The sequence below is a fragment of the Molothrus ater genome, chromosome 3 (genome assembly GCF_012460135.2).
Source record: "Molothrus ater isolate BHLD 08-10-18 breed brown headed cowbird chromosome 3, BPBGC_Mater_1.1, whole genome shotgun sequence".
In the NCBI taxonomy this organism is placed as follows: domain Eukaryota; kingdom Metazoa; phylum Chordata; class Aves; order Passeriformes; family Icteridae; genus Molothrus; species Molothrus ater.
In genome coordinates, this window is record NC_050480.2 from 53222024 (window position 1) to 53243288 (window position 21265).

Sequence of the window (21265 nt, forward strand, 5' to 3'; positions counted from 1 at the left end):
AGATGAACTGAATTGTCCTACAGGCTGTATCGCTATGTAGGAAAAATGGACTTAAACATTTCTTTTTCATTTTAGCTCTATCATCTGCTTCTTACTCGTAATTTTGATCCTGTGGCCTCTTCCTATTTTCTTCTCTCAACAGCATTACTAGATTCCCCTGAAAAGGCAACAATTTCATCTCTCTACAGTGATGGTCAATCTTGATTCAAACTTTAAAGTTTTATGGCCATTATGCAGCCCAAAATGAACTCCAGACAGCTATCAAAGCATGAAACCATTTTCTTCAGCAATATTGTCTGGGATGAAAACCTAATGATGTATCCAGCAGGAATACTCTAGAAAAAAGAATATTGACTTTTTGAAGGTTCACTTTTAACCAGTTCTTCTCACCTGTGCTAAACCTCCAATCTCCTTGACGCAGACATAGAGCCTGAAGAGGTCCAAGGGCTTCTTGCCCACAGCTGGCAGGCTGGCCACAGGCGTGCCCCTCTCCTCCATGAACGTCAGGTACCGGTCCACCCACAGCTTGCGCTCCGGCTCATTTCCCAGCTCATAGACTTTAGTGATCTTCTCTCCAGTTGTGGTAGAGGAACTTGATTTCTAAATTGCAAGAAGAAAAGAAAGAGTTGGGGGAAGGGTGGGAGGGGAAGGGAAAAGAAAGTAAGAAACTCACAACATTGAAAAAGAGAAGATGTCCAACAAACTAAAGCTATCACACAACAGTCAGGAATGAAGGCTACTAGTTCAGGCACAAACAGTACATTCTGTCCATATACAGAAAAGTCAGCTTTATAAATAAAGGGCCCAAACTCCCCATTCTCATATTTCTTTCACTGATTTGAACTTTGGATCCCAGAAGGCAAGTTTCTGATGTTGCCTCAAGTAATTTTAAGAAGAGGTAGCTCTCACAGAGTGCTTCTCGTCCACTTATCCTAAAGTGCTTTGCAAGCAACTATTTTGGTAAAATTAGAAACAAGTTTGTCCCACACAAGTTTAGAAACTCCTAAAACCGAACCAATCCTCTCCTCTTTGCCCTCAAAGATGGGCTAGAAAACTTGAAAGTGATCCTCCAGAGCAAGAACTGTACAAAAATAGCCTAAAGTGTGAATAATGGCAAACTAGTACATGGAGAACTAGTCCTCTCTTTGGAGTCATAAATGGTTATGCTTTATTACCACTTCACACCACTGGTGGCCAAAAAGCAAGATGAGCAAGAGTGCCTACAGTACAAGGAGATTGGTGGCAATACTCTTTGTGAACTGCCAATTAGCTGCCTGATCCAATAAGGTTTTTAAGTAGCAACTACTCTTCTCCCTTGCTGGAGTACAGATGATATCCATCTCTGTTGTCCTACCTTGCAAAGGGAATGTGTGTTATGACCTGGGAAAAACCAGGGACAGACAGCAATCAGAGCTGAAACACCACCAGCAAAAGCAGAAGAGGTGGCAAGAGCAGAATTCCATCTCTGTGGCAAAAAGGCAGGAGTGAACCTGCTTTTTCTCTTTTTTCCCTTTTTTTTTTTCTCCTTAATGTAGCGACAGCAGAAAGCACTGAGGCTGCTACACAAACTATAAATTCTCACCCTATCTTTTCTGTGCAATCTAACCCTGTGAGCTGGGCTCTGTGCCATGTGTGGACAGACCCTGTCACAGCCCCTACCCAAGCTCAGCTCTGACAGCAGAAGGGCTGCTGCTACAGCAGGACAACCCTCCCACTTGCAGAAAGTGAACTGATTTGCTCAGCAGTGGAAGATGGGAGTGGTTCAGAATTAAACACAAGGGAAAAAGACTGACATAAAGCTTTGGGAAAGGAGCCAAATATGTGAAGGGAAACATATCCTTTATGTCTGTATAGTAAAAGCCTAAACTTTGTTGTTGATTGCAGTAGACACTTCTTAAAACTCATCTAGTCAATCACTCTTTCCCTCTTTTGCCTTTTCCTCACTTTGAACTGAAGACAGACTATTGTCAAGTAAACAGAAACTCATTCCTAGCTGAACATCTCTAAAAAAGATCCTCACTGTACCTCACAGATGCTACAGAACCACTCACTTTGTCCATGTCCCCACACAGTGGTGAGGCCTGGCACTCAACACCATGAAAGAGGGATACAGCAGAGTAGAACCCCACTGCCAATGATTTCAAGAGCATTGCCACCATTCATCTTGCATGTTAGCCTGGAAAATATGACAGGAAAATATCTCCTTCCAGCTATCAGCTGCAACTTGGCAAAACTGGAAAAGAGTCAGGAGAAAAGAAACATGAAGCCAAGGGGGGGTGACCTAGCAGTTCCATGAGCCATTGCTGTTCTTGCCAGTGAATGGATATTAATTTTAATGAAATAAATAGCGTCCTTTAAAGTCTTCTGCCTTGCTGACACTGTAACTTCTTCACAGCAATCCTTCCTGCAGACATATATGATTACATTTCTTAGCAATGAGGTGCATGCCTGAATTTACTTCAGCCAGATTCAGTTGTGTTACAACTCCTACTGAAGTGAGAGTCAGGGCTAAATTTGTTTTATTAATACTAAGTGGCTGGCAGGAAATACACTGACATGAATCCTGCAGATTATGCAAAGAAAGCACAAACTGATTCTGTAATAGCAACCAATTTACTGAAAGCATCACTTGCTATATATCTGGGTACTCAAGAAAATCAGTTTAACTCCTAGCAACAAATATACTTTGTCAAAGTTTGGGAGGGTTTTTTTGGGTGGGTGGAAAGAGGGAAGTAGAGAAGTCATGTTGCTACTAATTTGATGTTGTGGTGAGCACCAGATACATGATCACACAGGCTTGAACAGCTGAATGAAGTGGAACTACACCACTACCTTCTGCAGTAAGTACCAAGTTAACTCTACTGCTCACCTGCATCAATTTTAATTGACAATTAAGATGCCCCAGAACTCTACAAAAGTGAAGGTGGGAAATTCCAGCTTTTACGCAGAAAATTTTCGATGTGCTCATATTCTAACATATGAGGCAACAAAACAGTTTCTATTTCACTTTTATGGTGAACCATGATTAAGAAAGTTCAGATTTACCAGTTTTAGGGTTTCATTTTTATTTGTTAAGATTCACTTTTTCAAATCAGAATCAGAGCAGAAGGGAAACAGTTAAGAATTTTTCTTTCTGCATTTTTCTACTATACATCTCAAATGATGCTGCTTTTCAGCAGTGTGGCAGCAAGCTCTAAAATGACAGTATAATCTGAAAACTTTTCACAGCTTACAGAAGGTAAGAAGTGTTTCTTACTGTGTGAGCTTTCAGGTTGTCATGCTTTGTAAAATGGGTGCAATTTTCTTCTAAAATGAAATGTTAACTTTAGAAGAATGCACTGGAGGGAAGAATGCTATTCCTCAAGAGTAAAGATCTTTTTCTCTTCTCTATTTTTATAAAAGTAAATGGATAAAAATGAGAGATGTGTGCAAGCTAGTCTATACACAAACAAACTTGAGTTTCACATGGGCAGGTTCAGCTGGAAGCCTAAATTTACCTATAAATATTAAATATTAACCCTTATAAAGCAAGGGTTTATAAAAGAAAGATCCCATTTTAAACTAAAATGAGCACATCCCAGGCAATGCTGGAAGAACACAGATCACGACCTTTCCTTCTGTTAAGTATGTTGATAATTTTGGTGACAAAAGAATGCTAGTGCAGGCCTATGGCACATAAATTTACTGATTTAGTTATATCCTACTCTGCCTGCAATCACCAGCACTCTTCCACATGATCCACTGGCAGTGTTTGAATGGGTGATTAAAAAACTCCACCAATGTATGTGGATACCAAAGCCAATTCCCATACTGAATCTGTCGAAACCCATACTTTCTTTCCAATACACCTACCCGCTATTAAAACTGTATTATATGCAGACCCCTGTATGGTGAGTCTGCAGAATCCTTCAGAGCAACACAAATTTATGTAGGAGTTATTTTCACATGAAAGGCAGTGGGTAGTTGCTTCTCTACATATCTTTAAGGATCTATATTTATACAATTACCTACGGTTCACTTCCCTGACTTCAGTGAAGAATTTGCCAATATTACACGTGTTACACAGATCTTTTTTACTACAGAACAGAGTCTGTATACACAGGCAGCTAAAACTGCCAAACTCCAATCCCTGGCAGAGGCTTGTAGAGGACACATTCCTTTGTCAATATTTTCTCCTGAAGGACTCTGGAGACCCCTCCCAACTAGCACCAGGGAGGTGTAGTACTGTTCAGGTGCATTCACTGTCATGTTCCTGGGTACCTATGGACAGTTAACAGCATTTTATGGGGTTTTTGTAACCTACTGTTTTACTCATGTTGCAGTGACCCTGCAGAGTTTAGACCCTCACTTGAAACGCTTCTTTTAAAGAATTTTAGAACTATCTCACCACTGTCAGGGATGCACATTATATGCAAAACTGGCAGAGCAGAAATGTCCTTTTTGACATACCCAAGGAAGCCTCAAAACCTAACATTCATCAGTTCTTTCTCCCCATTTTCTTGTGCCTCACTTCCACACAAAACAGCTGAAAGAGAGGATCCACTTAGTAGGATCACAGGGATACCCTGAAGTGAATCAGAGACCATTCACCCCTGCTTTTATTCTCTACTGGAATGGACAAGTTGTAGCACATGAAACAGCTTTGGGATTTAATGAAGCAATTCAGGCTGTTTTCAAGTGTAACGAAATGCCTGCAATCAATCATTCCAGTCTATGTCAGGCTGCTCATGAAGTCGATGAAGTTAGCCAATCCACTGGCCTTCATAGGTAAAAAGGGATCAGCTCATTTGCAGCACTTATTTTTCTATCATTCCAAAGCTCTGTATTTATCCGTGTCTAACTGAAGCTTTTGGAGAGAAGGACATTCAGAAGAAATTGAAAGCACAAACTTTCATTTATTTTTTCCAGTGTTATACTCTGTCAATAATCTATACTTTATTTACACAAAAAAATCTCCACATCTGTTCACGATGACTCCAGGATTTCCTATGCAGTTTATGCAATGAGCTCAGGAATACATTCTTGTTTGGTTGTAGAGGAAGCATTTGATGTGTTAGACAGCCCGTGCAATTACTCTCCTGCTTTCCTCCAGAAAACTGCCCAAACAAGCAATACCCCAAACATCACTACAAAGAAAACTAACAGAATTTTTGGTGTCACCCTTTCACAAATGTTTTTAAGAAAAAGATGAGACCTTGTGGGAACAAGTAACATCAGCTGCCTTCTGAGACTCAAAGTTGCTGTCAAATCAACATCCAAAGATATAAGTGGTGCATTTCATGCCATGCTGCCCCCTTGCTCAGGGGATTCTGTAAATGTCTGGGTTTTGGATGGTTAGATCTCTTCCCCTTTGACTGGCCTTCCTCTGTTTGCCCTAAGACATACTCTTTAACTTATCACTTTATAAAAATTGTTACCAAAGAATTATTGCTAATTTAAGTGCACTTTAACACTGGGGAAAACCCCTTTTATATCCTGCACAAGAATATGTTACATTCTTTTTCTACAGAGAAATTACGATCATTTCTACTTTCGAAAGAGAGGAACAACATATATATTCCTAATTATTAAAAAACAAAACAAAGCAAAAATGACCAGATGGAAATTTGCTCCCCATAGACCATATCATCTTAGGTCTGCATTTCCCTTTTCTATATTTGTATGTAGATTTTCTACGTGTGTGCATATATATAGATAGAAGGATAGATGATGAAATTTGATTTTAGCACCACACATCTCTCTCAGGTTCTTCTTTACAACCTGTATGAGACTGATTAAACATTACTCATCTAAAAAATAGTTTTCTAAAAATGTACATGCATCAGGATCTTTTTTCAGCTCACAGTCTGGGTTATTTCAAAATAACCAAATGAAGCAAATTAGAAATAATTTTGGTTTAGACTGTGCCTTGACAGCCTAAGGGCTGTATTTTCAAATACACAATTCAAAATTAAAAATGTTTCATAAATATAAACGGCAACTTTTTTGTGGTGCTGAGTCTATAATTTAACTTTTGATGGTATTAGTTTCAATAGGGGAGAAGATTTCTCATTTTGTTTTGTTTTTTTTTTCTTTCCTTTGTTCTTTTTCCCCCTAAATAATCATAGTAAAGACAAGTGCAGCAACCAGAGTGAAGTCAGTTGTGTGAAGGAGTTTGGGCCCAGGAACAGAAATGGAATTGTTTGTAACAACACAGTCGGCATGCTTGGAAGCTGATGCGTTACAGGAAGGATGTTTTCTTCACAACAACTGCTGTTTTACCAGACAGCACACTTGCATGATGCACACAATTTTACTCTTTCTTATTTCAAAGTACTGTTGGGACAAATTTTGCCCTTGGATAAGCATGCTCAGGCCCCACTGAAGCCAGGCAGTGGAACTTACAGTCATGTGTCCGAGAGCAGAATTTGTACCCAGTGTTATAAAGAAAGAAAACTGTTTAGTGGATAAATAATAAAGAAAAGGAATTTACAAAACAAACAAGCAAGCATTAAAATATAATTAATTACAAAAAATAAACAAAAACCAAAATAACCAGAGCCACTTACAGGGCTTGATGGAGTCTTTGGCCAGCCTGGGCTGCTAATGCTATCACTTTCATCTCCATGAAATGAGGAGATGCTAGCAGAGCTTGGGGACATTGGGGAAGGGACTGGCAGGTTGCCTGGGGTTGGGGGCTGAGAAATACCCTGAGAGCTGTAGCTATCCTGTGGTAGAGGAATACAAAAAAAAAAAAATATGACAAAGGCAGGGCAAACTTTATTAAAAACAAAAAAAATATACATCCAGTTTAACAGACTGACCAATTTTTATATATAAAATATATATAAACAGAGAGACATATACAGAAAACACACACATATATAAATATATTTATATATATATATATAAAAGGTATTAAAACAACATTGTTAATTAGTATAATTTGGAAAGTTTGCTGGATGCTTGGCTAAAGTCACTAAGCCACCATGCTTACTTCAAGCTCACATGAAATGCTAAGCATGGGTTTCCCGTTATGAAAGAAAGAAACAAAAACAAGCCGTTCGCCTTATTTAATCAAATAAGGCAGGAAAGCAAAATATTAAAGTATGTTGCTGCTGCGGCCAAAACAGGAAGCTATAACTGAAGGCAGAGAAAAACGGCTGCAAGGACTGAAACCAGGCAAGACCCTTCTTTCCCACCCACCTGGCACAGCCAAATGCCCAAGCAACTTTTGGCTTGGGATGCTTTGCCCCCGCAAGTTAAAATGCCGTAAGAACTAGTAACTTTCAGATCCACACAATGAAGAAAATAAAAGAAAATAATAAAAAAAAAAGAAACAAAAAGAAACAAATAGATTGCACGTGAATGGAAAGGCATGCAGGAAAGAACAGAAGTGGGTAGGCCAAAACCAGGAGATGAAGGACAACACAGCAGACTTCTGCGGGCAGAACCAACACCACGTGCGGAAGGTGGTAAATACCTTTGACTTGCTCTCGGGCTGGGGGGCTCCTTCTTCTTTGCCATCTGCTTTGAGAGGAAGGGGAAGTTTGGACTCACCAGGTGTCATCATATCTGCAAGACCCATAGGTGCTAATCGAAAACAGGAGAAACAGTTAAGCATGACTATGTTTGGCTCTGTAGGAAAAAAAACGCCTCCTGCTGCATGGTTGTGGTGCCACGGGAAGGAGAGGTTTTCCCACGTCTGTCCTGTTACTCTAGCATCCAGAAACCTGGAAACCTCTTCAGTTCAAGTGAGAAGAAAAAGGACAACGAACAAGTAGAGAATACAAGCACCATGCAACAACAACCATCACTTAACAGAGTAGAATTCATTCTTCATGCTGCTCGTGCTTTTCAACTGTCTCTGCATTTGACCACAACATTTTAACAAAATAAGTCTGTTTTAATTACTGCACTCTCCCTTTAGCAATAGACAAAGGTAAATGAAAACAATGCACATTCTCCTTGCCATGTTGAATCCAAGAAAAAACCTGAATTTTCCAATTACATCTGTATTAAGGCTGGTGTCCAGCAGATAATTCCTGCCCCTACCGACTTCAATATGAATGGCTCAGCCACTGTGAGCCTTAACTACAGAATTACAAGCTGTAAACCGTGCTCTGTTGGAGAACCAGCACTCAGCTTCTTCCTCCTGCCAAAACGAGGTGGGACTATAACGAACACATAAATGTCTTTCTCTGATAATGGCATGCAGTTGCTTCCCAGGGGTGCAAGGAGTTTAAGGGTTTTTTTTTTTATTTGAAGATGCAAGTGCCAAGTATAGTATTACTGCTGCAGAGCTGCTGGGTTCCTGGTTCCTGGATTTCTAGAAAGATGCAAGAAGAAATATTCAGACAAATAGACAGAAAATATTGGGCAGAGCAGATGCTAGGAGGTGCCACAACACTGAATCAATGCAAATAACCAGAAAACAGCAGCAAGACACTAGGAGATTCTTTGCCTGCTGAAAACCATGTGCACAGCATTTGTGAAAGACTGGATAACCTTTCCTTTCTCTCTTTTTAATCCCCCTCATGCCCTTCTTTCAAAGGACAAGAGGTAAGAAAAATACAGAATAGCCTAAAAGACAATAAAAAAGAAAAAATACATATCCCACATGTAAACATGCAAGAATCAGTAAAGCATCCCTGTCTTTACCAGAGTAGTGTGGCTCTCACAAAATGACAGTGCTGGCTTGCACCAGGCAGCAGGCACACTGCACAGTGAGCCAAAGATAGGAGGGGGAAAAGAAGCTTTAAAAATACTTCACAGATTGCCCACTACAAAATGATTATTGCACATATTCATGTATTACTATGTTTTAGAAAATAATTAGTTTTAATTACAGCAGTGAGAGCATGAGCAGGACTCTAGCGAATACGCTGGCAAGCTTTGCAGTGCTAATTTGCTAATATCTTTAGCATCACTGCAGGTTGAGACTCTGGCTCTGCCAAAAAAACCTACCCAGCCATGTGCCATGTGAGTTTACAACTGTATGTTCAATATTCAGCTTTGAACTGCCCGTGTTTTTCATGGGCACATTTTCTTGTTTTTTCAAAGCACATTTAAAGCCCAATCAAGCCCTTAAAGTCATCACAACACATAAATCATAATTGAGATTAAAAAAAAAAAAAATACTTGCAATACTTCAGACTTCAAGAATTGGAACAAAAAGCCTTTTACAAGTGATGCAGCTGCACAGAAAAATCTATTGGGATCAGCTAAAAATGCTGTTATTTTTATGTATGTGTGTGAAATCTCAACAAAACAGCCAGTCAACATGCTACTGGGAAGTCAGCATCCACTAAGCATTTGATTTGTGTGCATTTTGCCCTTATATTCTGCTTGAGGAGCTGGGGCAGCTTGTGACCATTCTCAAGTGAAGGACAGCAGCCTAACATGTTCTAGTTTTGAATTTGCATTTTAAAAAATGGTTATTTTTCTTTCAGAAATTTAAAAAAATACATGTACAAAATAGTCAAATATATGCCACAGTGTGGTTTCAAACTGGGATGCAGAACTGTTATACAAAATTCATTTTAACAGTTAACACATTTCATGCTGTGAAAGTGCTACAAAAGAAGTCTTGGGTTTTAGCTTTGAAGCAAGCAAAGCTGACCCTTCCCCTGTAAAGCAATTTTAGAGAGGTCAAACAAAGCAAAGTTAATGATAACGCTTCTTCACCAGAATTCTGCATAGCTAAGTCCTCTGCTGGTATCTCACTTTTATCTAGTTGGCACATCATACTTCTCTTACAAAGAATTTAAAAATTGTGTCCACTTCTGGTAGCCCTGTTTCCATTAGAACTCCCTTACGGAATCTCTGTTTCAGAGGGGTTTAAGTTAACACCTCATATAAAGGGCTACTAACTCCAGTCTGCAGATTACAGCACACATTCTGACTCCATTAGTCATGCTTAGAAATGTAAAAATACAGGCTCATTTTGGCTTTTGACTATTTCTTGTTGGGATATACAAATGTAACTATGAGGAATTGGACACAATTATGAAACAAATAATAAAATTACCCAAATTCTGTTTCACTTTTTGTTCTAAATTATTTAGCGCATCGACATTATTTCTTTGTACCTCTAAGAGAAGAACTGCAAGCATTTTACTGCAAAATGCAAGGTTGTCTATTTTCCCTATAGCTTTTACCCAAGATGTTTCCACAGCTAATTTTCTATCTGCTGTTGAAATGCTGTTTCGTAACTTCTTGCAAACACGCTCTCCAGCGATTTGTGAGAAGACATTCTTGCACTTTTTTTAGCTAAGCGGTACAGTGAGAACATTGTTTTGACCCTTTCTGAGCAGTGAAATACTGTTATTGTCACGAAACTGCTAAAATAAGACACAGTCTCTTTCTACACAGGTACTAATAATTCTGCCTGTGAAGTGCAGACCAAAGGAGAAAACATTGCAGAGAGGAGGATAACAAGGAAATCTTGACTCAAGAAGTGTTGTGGCGTACTGTGAATAGGTTTCAAGTACTAGCCTCTGGCTTATAAGAATTTAAGAGCTAGAATGATTTCAAAAAGCAAGTATAGGTCAAGGTCCTGAATTAGCTATTCCACACTGAATTTAATGTACTCAAAGGCAGATATTGACATGAGTAAAACTGCAGCAAAGAATTCTTTTTTGCTAAAGGCTGCTCTACCAGTCCCAGAAGATGATGAAATACTGTAGAAGCAGCAATATACAAACATTGTTTTTCTCTTTATTGCTAGTGTGATAACAAATCATGCTCTACAAAACAGAACACTCCCTCTTCTCTCCCTTGTAATACATTCCTCTCTCCCTTCCAACCCTAGCACTCTCCCTCTGTGAAAAAAAGAGAAGCAAAAGCAAAAGCAGTGAATTAGTGACTGTGGAGCTGATGAGAGGATCCCCACTGCTTTGATGCCCACTGGAAAAACAGAAGAGGGACAACAGCACTGCCCAGTGTCCTGCCATGAATGATCCTCCAGCTCTGGGCACAAGTGCAGCCAAAGGTGTTGGGGATCTTATTTGAAAAAAGTGAGGGAGCCACCAGGGATCTCAGTGCCACATTGCCTTTCTGCTGACAAGTGTTGTCCAAGGAATGACAAGTACAAGCAGTTTGGGATGTGGGCATTTCTATGCCAGGTGCTGCCTTGATTTACAGTCACACAGCCATCACTTGTTTGGAGTATAGGTGATGGGACATTTCAGCTGCTACCACCTACTGACAACCTCCAGAAAGTTTGTCTAAATGTGCATTAATAGCTTCTGCAAAGAAATGAATTACAGTGAAAAAAACCCTGAAATAAATTGAGATATCCATTTTTCAGAAAAATGCAACAGAAAAATCCAAATAAAGATTCTAAAAAATATTTCACCTGCATAAATATAATTGCTTTTCCTGTTAGAGGTTCATCCAAATAAACACCAAATCAAACATATAGCATATGTATGATTTTTAGTATTAAAGAGTGTCCCATTAATTCCCTTAGTGCAAATAATTTTTCCTAGAATTTCACATTTTATGTAAAGTATTATGATGTTGAAAGTTAAGTGGGAGTAACAATAGCCTGAAAAAGAAAGGTTTCAGTAAGACAGAGGTACTGAAAAAAGGAAAGTATCCTTAAGCAGTAAGGGAATTAATGACTTTTTACTGGTTTGTTCATCTCCAGAGACCGCAAAGATCCTGAATGCCAGTTTCTATGCAAGAACAATGTGGAAACCTGAGAGATATAAACTTCATATTGCTTCTTTTTAAAGATAATTTTCACTAGAATTAACAAAGCTCACAGCATGAGCTACACTGGGGGCTGTAAATTTCCTGTTTATTATATGCATTTTTAAATTTGAAAAATAGGGGGAAAAATGTCTAAAATATATATATGGGTAATGTGAATTCATACAATAAAAGGACAGCAGCAGTTTTACCATTTTTCTGAATGGCAGTTTGTTCCATAATTGTGAAGGGATTCTGACACCTTTTTCCTGAAGCTTTTGTTATTGTTATGGACGGAATACTCTATTAGAAGAATCTGCCTTCTTTGATCTTGTAATTTCTGTGTTCCTAAACCACTCTGCCTCAGCAGAAGCTGGTGATCTGCTGTTTGATCCACAGTCACTGCTGGAGTATCAGGATGCGTAACTGCAGCATGACTTTCCTTTCAATTGTGACATTAATTAAAAAAACCTGAAGACAAAAGGATTAACTGGTAATGAGGAGGTATAAACACTACTAAAAATGGGTGACAAAACCAGTGTTAGACATAGCTGTGCTGAAGCTCCAACACCATATGAAAATAATTATCAGTTATCAGCAATCTTCTCCTATTTTACAGTAAAACCTGAAAGTGCATTTTATTGAAATAAAAGACCTGCCTTCCTCCCTCACAACAGGCAACAAAACTGCCCCCTTCAAAACCCAGACAATGAAGAAACTAACTTCACCTTACTGCTCCCCTTAGGTTTTCACTGGCCTCTACCTGGGACCACAGCTGTTGATGCTCAGTGTATGTGCGAGTTAACCAATGCCTTCACTCCAGCAGAAGCCACTCAGCTGCACTTGGTTTTGGCCCTCCACAATGACTGAACCCTGATTTATCTGATAGATGTGTGATTTTATGGGGCAGGGAGGAAGAGGAAGCTAAGGAGCCACATAGCTGAATTGGTCTTCCTGCCACAGAAAATCCTGTTTTCAAGCTCCTAAAAAGGTATCACCTATAGGTTCTCCACCTCATCAAATCCAGGGCCAGAGCTGTCCTTAAAGTGCACCACCAGCTCAAGAAATTATAATTAAAAGTACTGTTATTTACACTTCTCTTAAGCTTCCATTCTTTTGACCAAGCAGAAGGATGAGTTTGGATATGGGGAAATTAAGCATTCCCACAGCACTTGCACTCAACAATGTATTCACACCCAATTTTCTCTTTCTGGTGTAGTGTGTGTCCATCTTCTCCCCAACAGTGTCTCCTGGAGGCCTGTAAAGCAATTCTAGATATGTAGCTGCTCCCACACAGACTGAAAGAGGTGCACTGAACTCCTCTAGCTCATCTCATACTTACTTTCCATTGGGTAATCTCTGAATTAATAAAACTGGAACAAAAGAAAACCTCACAAATGCACTGGCAGAAAAAATCCTGATAAATGTTTAAATTATTAAAAATCCAATATTTCAGAATGCATAACACAATAAAAAGAGTATGACTACCCCATACAAAAGACTGCTAGGATAAATGGTCTTGCATTGAACAGATTTCCACTGTATGAAATAACGAATGGCTGAATTATCTGAACAAAAAAACCTCTGTGAATCTTCCTTTAAACTGGTTATTCCTTAGGAATACATAAATCTTCTTAGGCAGGGCACTCTGCCATCTGTTTGCTGTCGGTTATTTTTGCAGCTCTGGGGGCCAACGGAAAAGGGTGGAAAAATTACTTCTGCTAATAGCAAAACAGAATTTATAGCACAGTTTCAATGCTCAGAAGTAATTTTATTTCAGCAAGCCAGACAAAACACATAACTACACAAACAAAACATAATATTACCTGGGACAGCTCTGGTGGGGAAAAAGCAAGCTATTATCTAATGCTCTTTTCAATAGCTTGTCCCTCTTCATCCAGATGGTGCAGTGTGCTGTCTGGGCTAGCCAAAAGCTTCCAGGCCAGAACTGGAAAAAGCCTTTTTGTTTGTTTGGTTGGTTTTTTTTTTTGTTAATTTCTCTCTCTTTTAAAAAAATCTTACTAATTAGCAGATTCCTTTCTTCTGCTAACCAAAAGAGTAACAATGTTCTCGAAATATAAGACACTGTTCAGTGTCTCAGCAGCTCCTGTGTAGGGGAAAGGAACTCTGGACATACTAGACACTAGCATCTCACTGTGGCTATTTTCTTCCAAAGGCACCAGAACATATAGAATTGACAGGGAGAAAAGACAGCAAAAGATGCAAAGGATGAAAGAATTATACAGGCTCAGAGGGGTAGAGCAAAAGATGTGAAAAACCTGGCTCTTGGTAAGACACAATTTAGGTAGTAAGGCATTTCTTAAGAAAGAAATAAAAGTAGAAACAAAAACAATTAAGAAACAACATCGTACTACCTTAGCACAACCTATTCAGCTTTCAGAAAAAACTTCAAAACCCCCAACATTTCTAAAAGGGATAATGTAATCAATAAGGCATGCACAGAAACTCCATGACTGGAATAAGTACTTGGGAGGATCTGCTTCGGGGTCATTGAAACTCCATCCAAACACAGCCTAATCAAAGAATTGATCTTTGCTGAAGTATTATCTTGAAGGAGGATAATTGTTAGGAATTCAAGCTGAATATGGACCATGAAGCACATTTGTGCAAAACTGTATTCACCTGTCTTCAGAGTCACACACAAAGCTACAAGCAATTCTGAACTCATAAATCATGATATGAAGGATAAATCCAGGAGCTACATTGAATATGCCTTTTTTTTTTTGCAAGACGAAGTTATGGTAAAATTTTATATACTGATACTAAATGAGGAAACGCTATAAAAATTTTGAAAACAGTAAATATGGCCTGTGTTTTCCAAACAGAATAATTATGTTAAGTGCTCACCTTACAGCATCTTCAAGTCAGAGCAAGTGCACATCTCTTTTTTTAAATGACTACGACATTAAATATTTGAAATTGCAACCTTAGCAAGTAAAATGCTGAAAACCAAAAGCAAAAAGCCTCTTAAAAAAAGAAGGTGTTCTCCTTCTCTTTCTTGCAGACACATACACACATATAATCATATACTTGATAGTCAACACCTACATCAAGCTGAGTCCAAGAGATGCTGGAACTGTGCAAAACACTGTACTCATCTACGTGCTGTGCAGAAGGACTTAATGAAAAATGTATCAGTTACTGGACAAAAAAAACCTGAGCACCTTAGCCTGATTTCAAATCACTCCAAACTACCCAACAGGGGTGAATCAAATGAAGAAGGATGTTCCTCTGCCACCAGCCCAGGGCTGATAGTGTTGAGCAGGATTATGGAGGAAGGTCACTGCTGGAAGGTTACTCACCATTACCTGCTGAGCTGTTCACCATGTTGGGTGCCATGCTGTAAGGAGGAGCCTGTGGGTTCATCAGGCCAGAGCTGTTGTTCATCGGCTGAGTGTAGGGGGAGCTGGAGCCCATAATCCCGCTCTGATTCATGGCAGGAAAATTGCCTTGCCTAGGAGGGGAAAGCACACATACAATATCGCATTACAGACCTCATTGCTGAAGGTGCTGTGGTTTGTCACAGAGCACATCACCTATTGTTTGTAAGGAGAAAGCAGGTAATTAGTTCATTTTACCTACGTGGGGAGCTTTGAGTTAGTCTTGAGCTAATTATCATAGATGTGAAATAGAATTGGACTGAAGACTAATTTCAAGACATGTACAGAGTCTTTCTATGTCACTATCAATCAGAAGAAAAATACAGCTCACATTATATACCCTATGAGTAGACAGCAATATGATCAGGAGTCAAAATTAGACTCTAGCATTGGCATAAAAAAAGCCCCAGCACATCACCATTCTTACCATTTTGACCATGTAATAGCAATCCTCACCAGCCAGAGCTTAATAAACAGTGAAATGCCCAAAAGAAAAATGGGTACCATAGATTCAGTTTCTGATTTCTGCATTTGTAGTTATTGTGTTGAACATGCATCATCTATGCCCAATCTTTCAAAAACCTCCATACATATTCCACTTCATTGAAACAAGAAACCTCAGCAGAACTATTTTGCTTTTGAAAATTAATAGCATATTTGTATAATTCTTGTATATCTGAGACTTAAATTTGTCTCAAAAACTGCCCTAAATGAAGCCCTTGCATAATTCTCCGCATGTTCACACCAAGTATTTTAAAAGACTAAAACTTATCTACTTTTAGATACTTCTGAGAAGTATCTAAGTATGCTTGGTACCTGATTTGTCAAACTCTATAGACAAACTGAGGCATAAGGAAGAAAATAATCTAATTCAAGTAAGCATGATAACCCAATGTAATGCATGATTTAACTTAAAAAATAACCTTTTATTCTTTTAATACATAAAACCATTACCTACCTTTTCTTAGTATAGTTGAAGACTGCATGTATTATCATATGTATATGAGTAACACTTATACATATAAAATAATACATATGAATAAAACACACAGAAAAATACTTGTATATTCATAGGAAAATACAAAACTCAGATCTCTTTCTTCAGTGTGCCCCCTGTACATTTCTGCTGCTTTTCCAAATAAAAGAAACAAGAAAGCAACCACCCTTTTACACAGCTTTAGTACCTGTTAACTTTTATTTCCTTACAAAAAACGAAGCACGTAATTTCATCCTACAGGAAGGGAAAGCTGAATGTCTGGGTAGCAAGATGAGAGTTTTGATAGAAATTCCACTTTTAATTATTTTACAGTATTCAAATCAAAAAAGACAACTCCTAAATCAAGAACCCTGAGTAACTTCAATGGCTTTGTGTCTTTCCAAATTCATGGCAGATTCTTGACACAATTGGTAGAAGTAGATTTCTTTTATAGGAGGTACAGGAGGAAGACCATTAAAGCACTATTTGGCCTAATTTTTCTTGACACACTGTGAATTTCTTCAAAGGAAAAGAGAACGTGTTATCTAAATAAAGCATCTTTTTCCAAGTCAGTTTTGTCCTTTGCTCTCTGAAGACAAACTTTTCTTCACTCTTGCAAAGAGGCAAAGGCTTTCTTTTGATATGAAGGAGATAACTGCCATACAATGTCATTTCCCAGATGAAGCTTGCAACAAGAAGTGGAGGGAAAAGATTTAAAATGCACAGTGGTGCAATGCTCCAAGGGAAATTACAAAGGGAAAAGAGAAGAGTAGAACGATTTGGAAACAACTATAAATGATTTCAGTCACACAACCAAGCTTTTCTTATGTAAATACAGTATCTTAACACCCCCCCCCCTTTTTTCTAGTTGAAAATTGCTATATTTCAGTTAACTAAATGCAGTTAACTGAAAAAATGCTTTCCATGCTGGATAAGCAAGGTCCTTTCTGTTACTGGGTAAAGTTACTAGTGAAGATGAAAAAAATGCGCAAGCGTATTTTCATACTTGAAAAAAGAAGTAATGGATTTTCAGAGGTTCTTTTATAGAGTAAGGCTAGGATCCTGGAAAAGGCAAGTCTCTACAGGTATTTATCTCTTTAATGCCCTTCTTTTACTTTAAAAATACACAGGAGACACACACCTTGCAGGTAAGCTGAAATTGGTCCTTACCTACCAATATTTCAATAGTATTACTTCCTAGTATGTGTATCTTCTAAGCTGTGGGGCTGTTCATTGTCTCAAATTGAGGTACAACCTATTTCATGTTACCCACAATGGACATCAATCTCAATTGCAGCTCATGCAAGCACACTGCTGTACAACAGCTTTAAATCAAAAAGTAGGAAACAATTTCCAGTTTAGATGGAGAGTGGAAATTAAATAAAAAGAATATACAGGCTTTGGCCAGGACAGCAAGAAAACAACTAAAGTCTAAAAAAATTGCTTCTGCACCCAGAAGAACTTGAATGGCAGAACCTAATTCTGAAATTTCATTGGGCAAGGCAATAGCTTTCCCTTCATCCTCCTATGTAATGTTGCACTTGGAAGAGACACAACTCTCTGTCTCTGGAAAGAGCCCAGCAAGTGAAAAGACTCAGCACCATCCCTGGCAGGACTTTGTCCTTTCCCAGCCCCCTATCAAAGCCCTGACTGCAGCACGCGTGAGCTAATTCAGTAACACTGAAAGGACATCCTGTCAGAGTAAATGCTGTTTTATTATCAGATTGGGTGCAGTGAGCAGTACAGAGCTTCTCCACATATTATTTTGCTCTATGATGGCTTGGAATGGAAAGTTTCTTTAGGGAGAAATAATCAGGTATTACTTCAGCCTTTAATTCTCACTCCACAGTAGGCCTCCTTTGAGTAAAGACTGCCGACTGTGACAAATTGTGCTGCATCAGTGCTATAATATGAAGTGGAGTCCATTAAGAACTGAGCTGAGATCACCAAACTCATTTTGATTAACCTCCAGGTCACTAAACACTTATAAATATGTTACACAGCAGCTGCTAAACATATTTATATATGCTTAAGGTCACAGCATCATCTGTTGGTTGTTGGAGTTAAGTCAAAAATCTTATGTTTCCTTCTGTGCTGCTTTTAGTTAAGGCATATCCAACATACTACAGTACTAGATTCTCTCCTACATCTCCCAATTCCCTCCTCCATTTTTCCAGGATGCTAAATAAAAATCAAGCCTTTAAAAGCAGTCTGCTGTACACGTAGTGACATCTAATGGCAAAAATTCAACTGGCCAGCTATGAATTTTATAGCAGTACAAACTCAGCTAAGTATACAATTTTACAGTATTTGCCACATAAACACCAAGGGCTGGGTTGCTTAGGGATGATGCAATTAGGTATAATAGGAAGAAATTAAGAAAAGATACACTTAAGTTTAGTGTAATGAAAAGATGTCTTCCTGGTGAGATACAGTTACCCTCCAAGGGAATGAAGGAAACCTCAGCTCCTGACATTTCTGCATGCAGGCAACATATACAAATACATTAAAATGTATTGGTCAGAGAAACCCTGCATGGTGTATGAACTAGAGTATCTGCTCTTGCAATACCTTGATCCCAGATAATGTATTTTTCCCCATTTAGAAGAACAAGCAGCCAGGCGAATACAAATTTGGGATTATGCTATCCATTTAAACACAATACCTAAGGCTACAATTTTTTTTCCTGCTCTACTGCTACAAGTAGATCTTGAAGAGTTCGGCAATTTTAAGAGATTTAAAGTGGAAGAGAGGAATCTGCTTGCTTTCTACGGTTTATTTACTCTGCTGACAATTTAGCAATGCATCATGCCAGAGCTAGTTGTTATGCTTGAGGAAAGGGCTGCCACCTCAGGGAACTTGGAGAAGCTGGAGGAATGTGCTGACAGGAACCTTGTAAAAGTCAACAGGGACAAGTGCAAGGTCCTGCACCTAGGAAGGATGAGCCCCCTGCAGTGGTGCCAGCTGGGATTTGACCAGAGGGAGCAGCTTTGCTGAGAAGTCCCTGGGCATCTTGGCAGAGAGAGCTGGGCATAAGCCAGCAGTCTGCCCTGGCAGCAAAGAGGGCCAACAACATGCTGGGCTGTGTGACGAGGTGCAGAGTTGGGAGATGGAAGAAACTGATCATCTCCTCCTTCCTCAGGACTCACTGGACTCCATCTAGAGTATCATGTTCAGTTTTGGATCCCCAGAAAAGAAAAGATGATGATAAACTGGAGTGAGCAGAGAACCCCTTACATGGCCAGGGCTTGAGCACTGACCCTGGAAGGGCTGAAGGATGAGGCCTCATTCAGCCTAGGGCAGAGACAGATGTTGAGAGGAGCCTGCAGCAGCCCCATAGCACCCAAAAAGGAGGTCGCTTTTCACAGTGGGCATGGTGGGGGGACAAGACACACTGGGCAAAACTGAAAACCCATCAAGTTCAGACTGGGTGCAAGGAAACCATTTTCCCAGTGAAAATATTGACAGACTAGATTTGGTGGCCCAAAGGGCAATCTCTACCTTTGGAGATTTTGAAGACCCAAACAGGGTAACACCCTAAGCTCTAAGATGAACCTGATGAGGAGAAGGTTGGACTAAATATTCCTCCTGAGGTTCCTTTCCAGCTTGAATGATCCTATGATCTTAATTTGTTGGCTTCACTGTGCTGTTGACAGTCTGGTATACTACTGGGTCCAAAATACAACTGCTCAAATTCAAACCATTCCCTTTTAAGAAGTTCTTCTTCTGATCTTTTGTTTTCCTTCATTTGCAATCTACCCAAAGCTTTATCTGCACCTAATATCTTTTCTCTGCAAAACAAGTAGCATCAGATCTAATTGTGTCTTCTGAGCTAATGCAGAAGTCTGTATATTTAAAAAGAGGAGTTGACACGCAAGATCTGGTCATCGTTAAAAAGCACAACAAAGAAATTGTTAGGAAGAACAGCACTGACAGTACACAGGAGCACATGAGTGATCACAGCTGCTGAGCACTCTCTTATACTGAAATGCCTTCCTTTAATTGGACCTGAAATCCTCAGTAAGTTTATGTGTTGTCTCCAACTGTGACACAGAAGTCACTCTACAGCCCTTGCACTTCATAGAACTTCCTGATATGTGATTTAGTACCTCCTCTGTTTTGGCACCTGATGCAAGACTTATACTGTCATCTTTTCCCTTCTTATTGAAAAAGTATGAATTCACTAAGAAGTTGAGTTCAGATGGGTATGTGGTTTACCTATGGACAGTGACAGAAGTGGATTATGCTTCTCAACAAGGCAAGAAATGAAGATATGACTTTTCATACGGAAACATGTCAAAGCTCAGGGTGTTATGTGTACATAGAGATCAAGTTCTAAAACTTTCTGTGGATTTCCTAAGAGACACTTGATGCCTTGTACTCTTCTCTCAACCTACAACACCACAGCAAAGCCCTTCATACAGTCAGAAAAAGTGAACCAGCTTCTGTAATGAGCCCTGTGGCAACCTGAGCACAGTAGGAGAGTCCAACATGGAAATGTATAGGGAACAGAAGAAAGCTTCAGAGGTGGAAAGCATAGAGGTGATGGAGGTGAGGAGATTTTGGGGCATAGAAAATAGAAATGAAGGAGACAGCAGAAGGAAATTAAGAAGGAAAAAGGATTGGGAGCATTCTCACTAGGTGCCAAAGGTTTTTAGGGCAAGGAGGATGATAGCTGCGCAGGACAAGGAGTAGGGAGAAACACACAGAATGCTGCTACTTCCAGGGTAAACACAGGCTATGGTCCCTCTAGCACAAGTGGAGCCTCTTAGCCAGATATGCCTGGAGGAAAGAAGGAAGGAATTCACAGGAAGCTTCCAAAGCAGGGTGCTACGAGACATCTGCCTTCCCTCAGCCCCTCAGCTTGTGCACCCTGCCCTGAGGGAGGGCCAGGCTCTGAGGTGGCCACCTCAGCCCAGTGCTGGGGGGGCCCCAGTCCAAATGTGGCACAACAGGGTGATGCTGAAAGGGCAATGCTACGGGGACAAGAGCAGAGATGGGGCACACAGCCCAGGCAGGGAAGAAATGGCATTGAGTCACACTGCACAAATCCTGGCAGTCACGAACTCCTATCAGTTGTTTGTTAGGCACTTGGGCACTGTGCCTCCTGACACTTGATGCAGCATGTACCTAATGTGGGGATTTCTCCCAGTTCTGCTGCTCTAAGTGCTGGACCTGAAGAACTATCCTGTTACTGTGACCTGGCCACCTG

At 39.6% G+C, this 21265-nt stretch overlaps 1 protein-coding gene across 4 annotated transcripts in view; it reads right to left on the bottom strand.

Annotated features, from left to right (window-relative positions):
- ARID1B (AT-rich interaction domain 1B) overlaps positions 1–21265 on the bottom strand; it is a 325133-nt gene that overhangs the window by 26713 nt on the left and 277155 nt on the right. For 2 of the 4 annotated variants that reach the window (XM_036379450.2, XM_036379453.2), the window contains 4 exons: positions 15006–15151; positions 7463–7572; positions 6549–6707; positions 391–600 (listed from right to left, as the gene is read on the bottom strand). In XM_036379450.2, coding sequence (XP_036235343.1) covers positions 391–600; positions 6549–6707; positions 7463–7572; positions 15006–15151 — 625 coding nt within the window. Of the gene's footprint in view, positions 1–390; positions 601–6548; positions 6708–7462; positions 7573–14999; positions 15152–21265 lie in introns of all 4 variants that reach the window. The other 2 variants (XM_036379449.2, XM_036379452.2) reach the window with 1 other exon arrangement.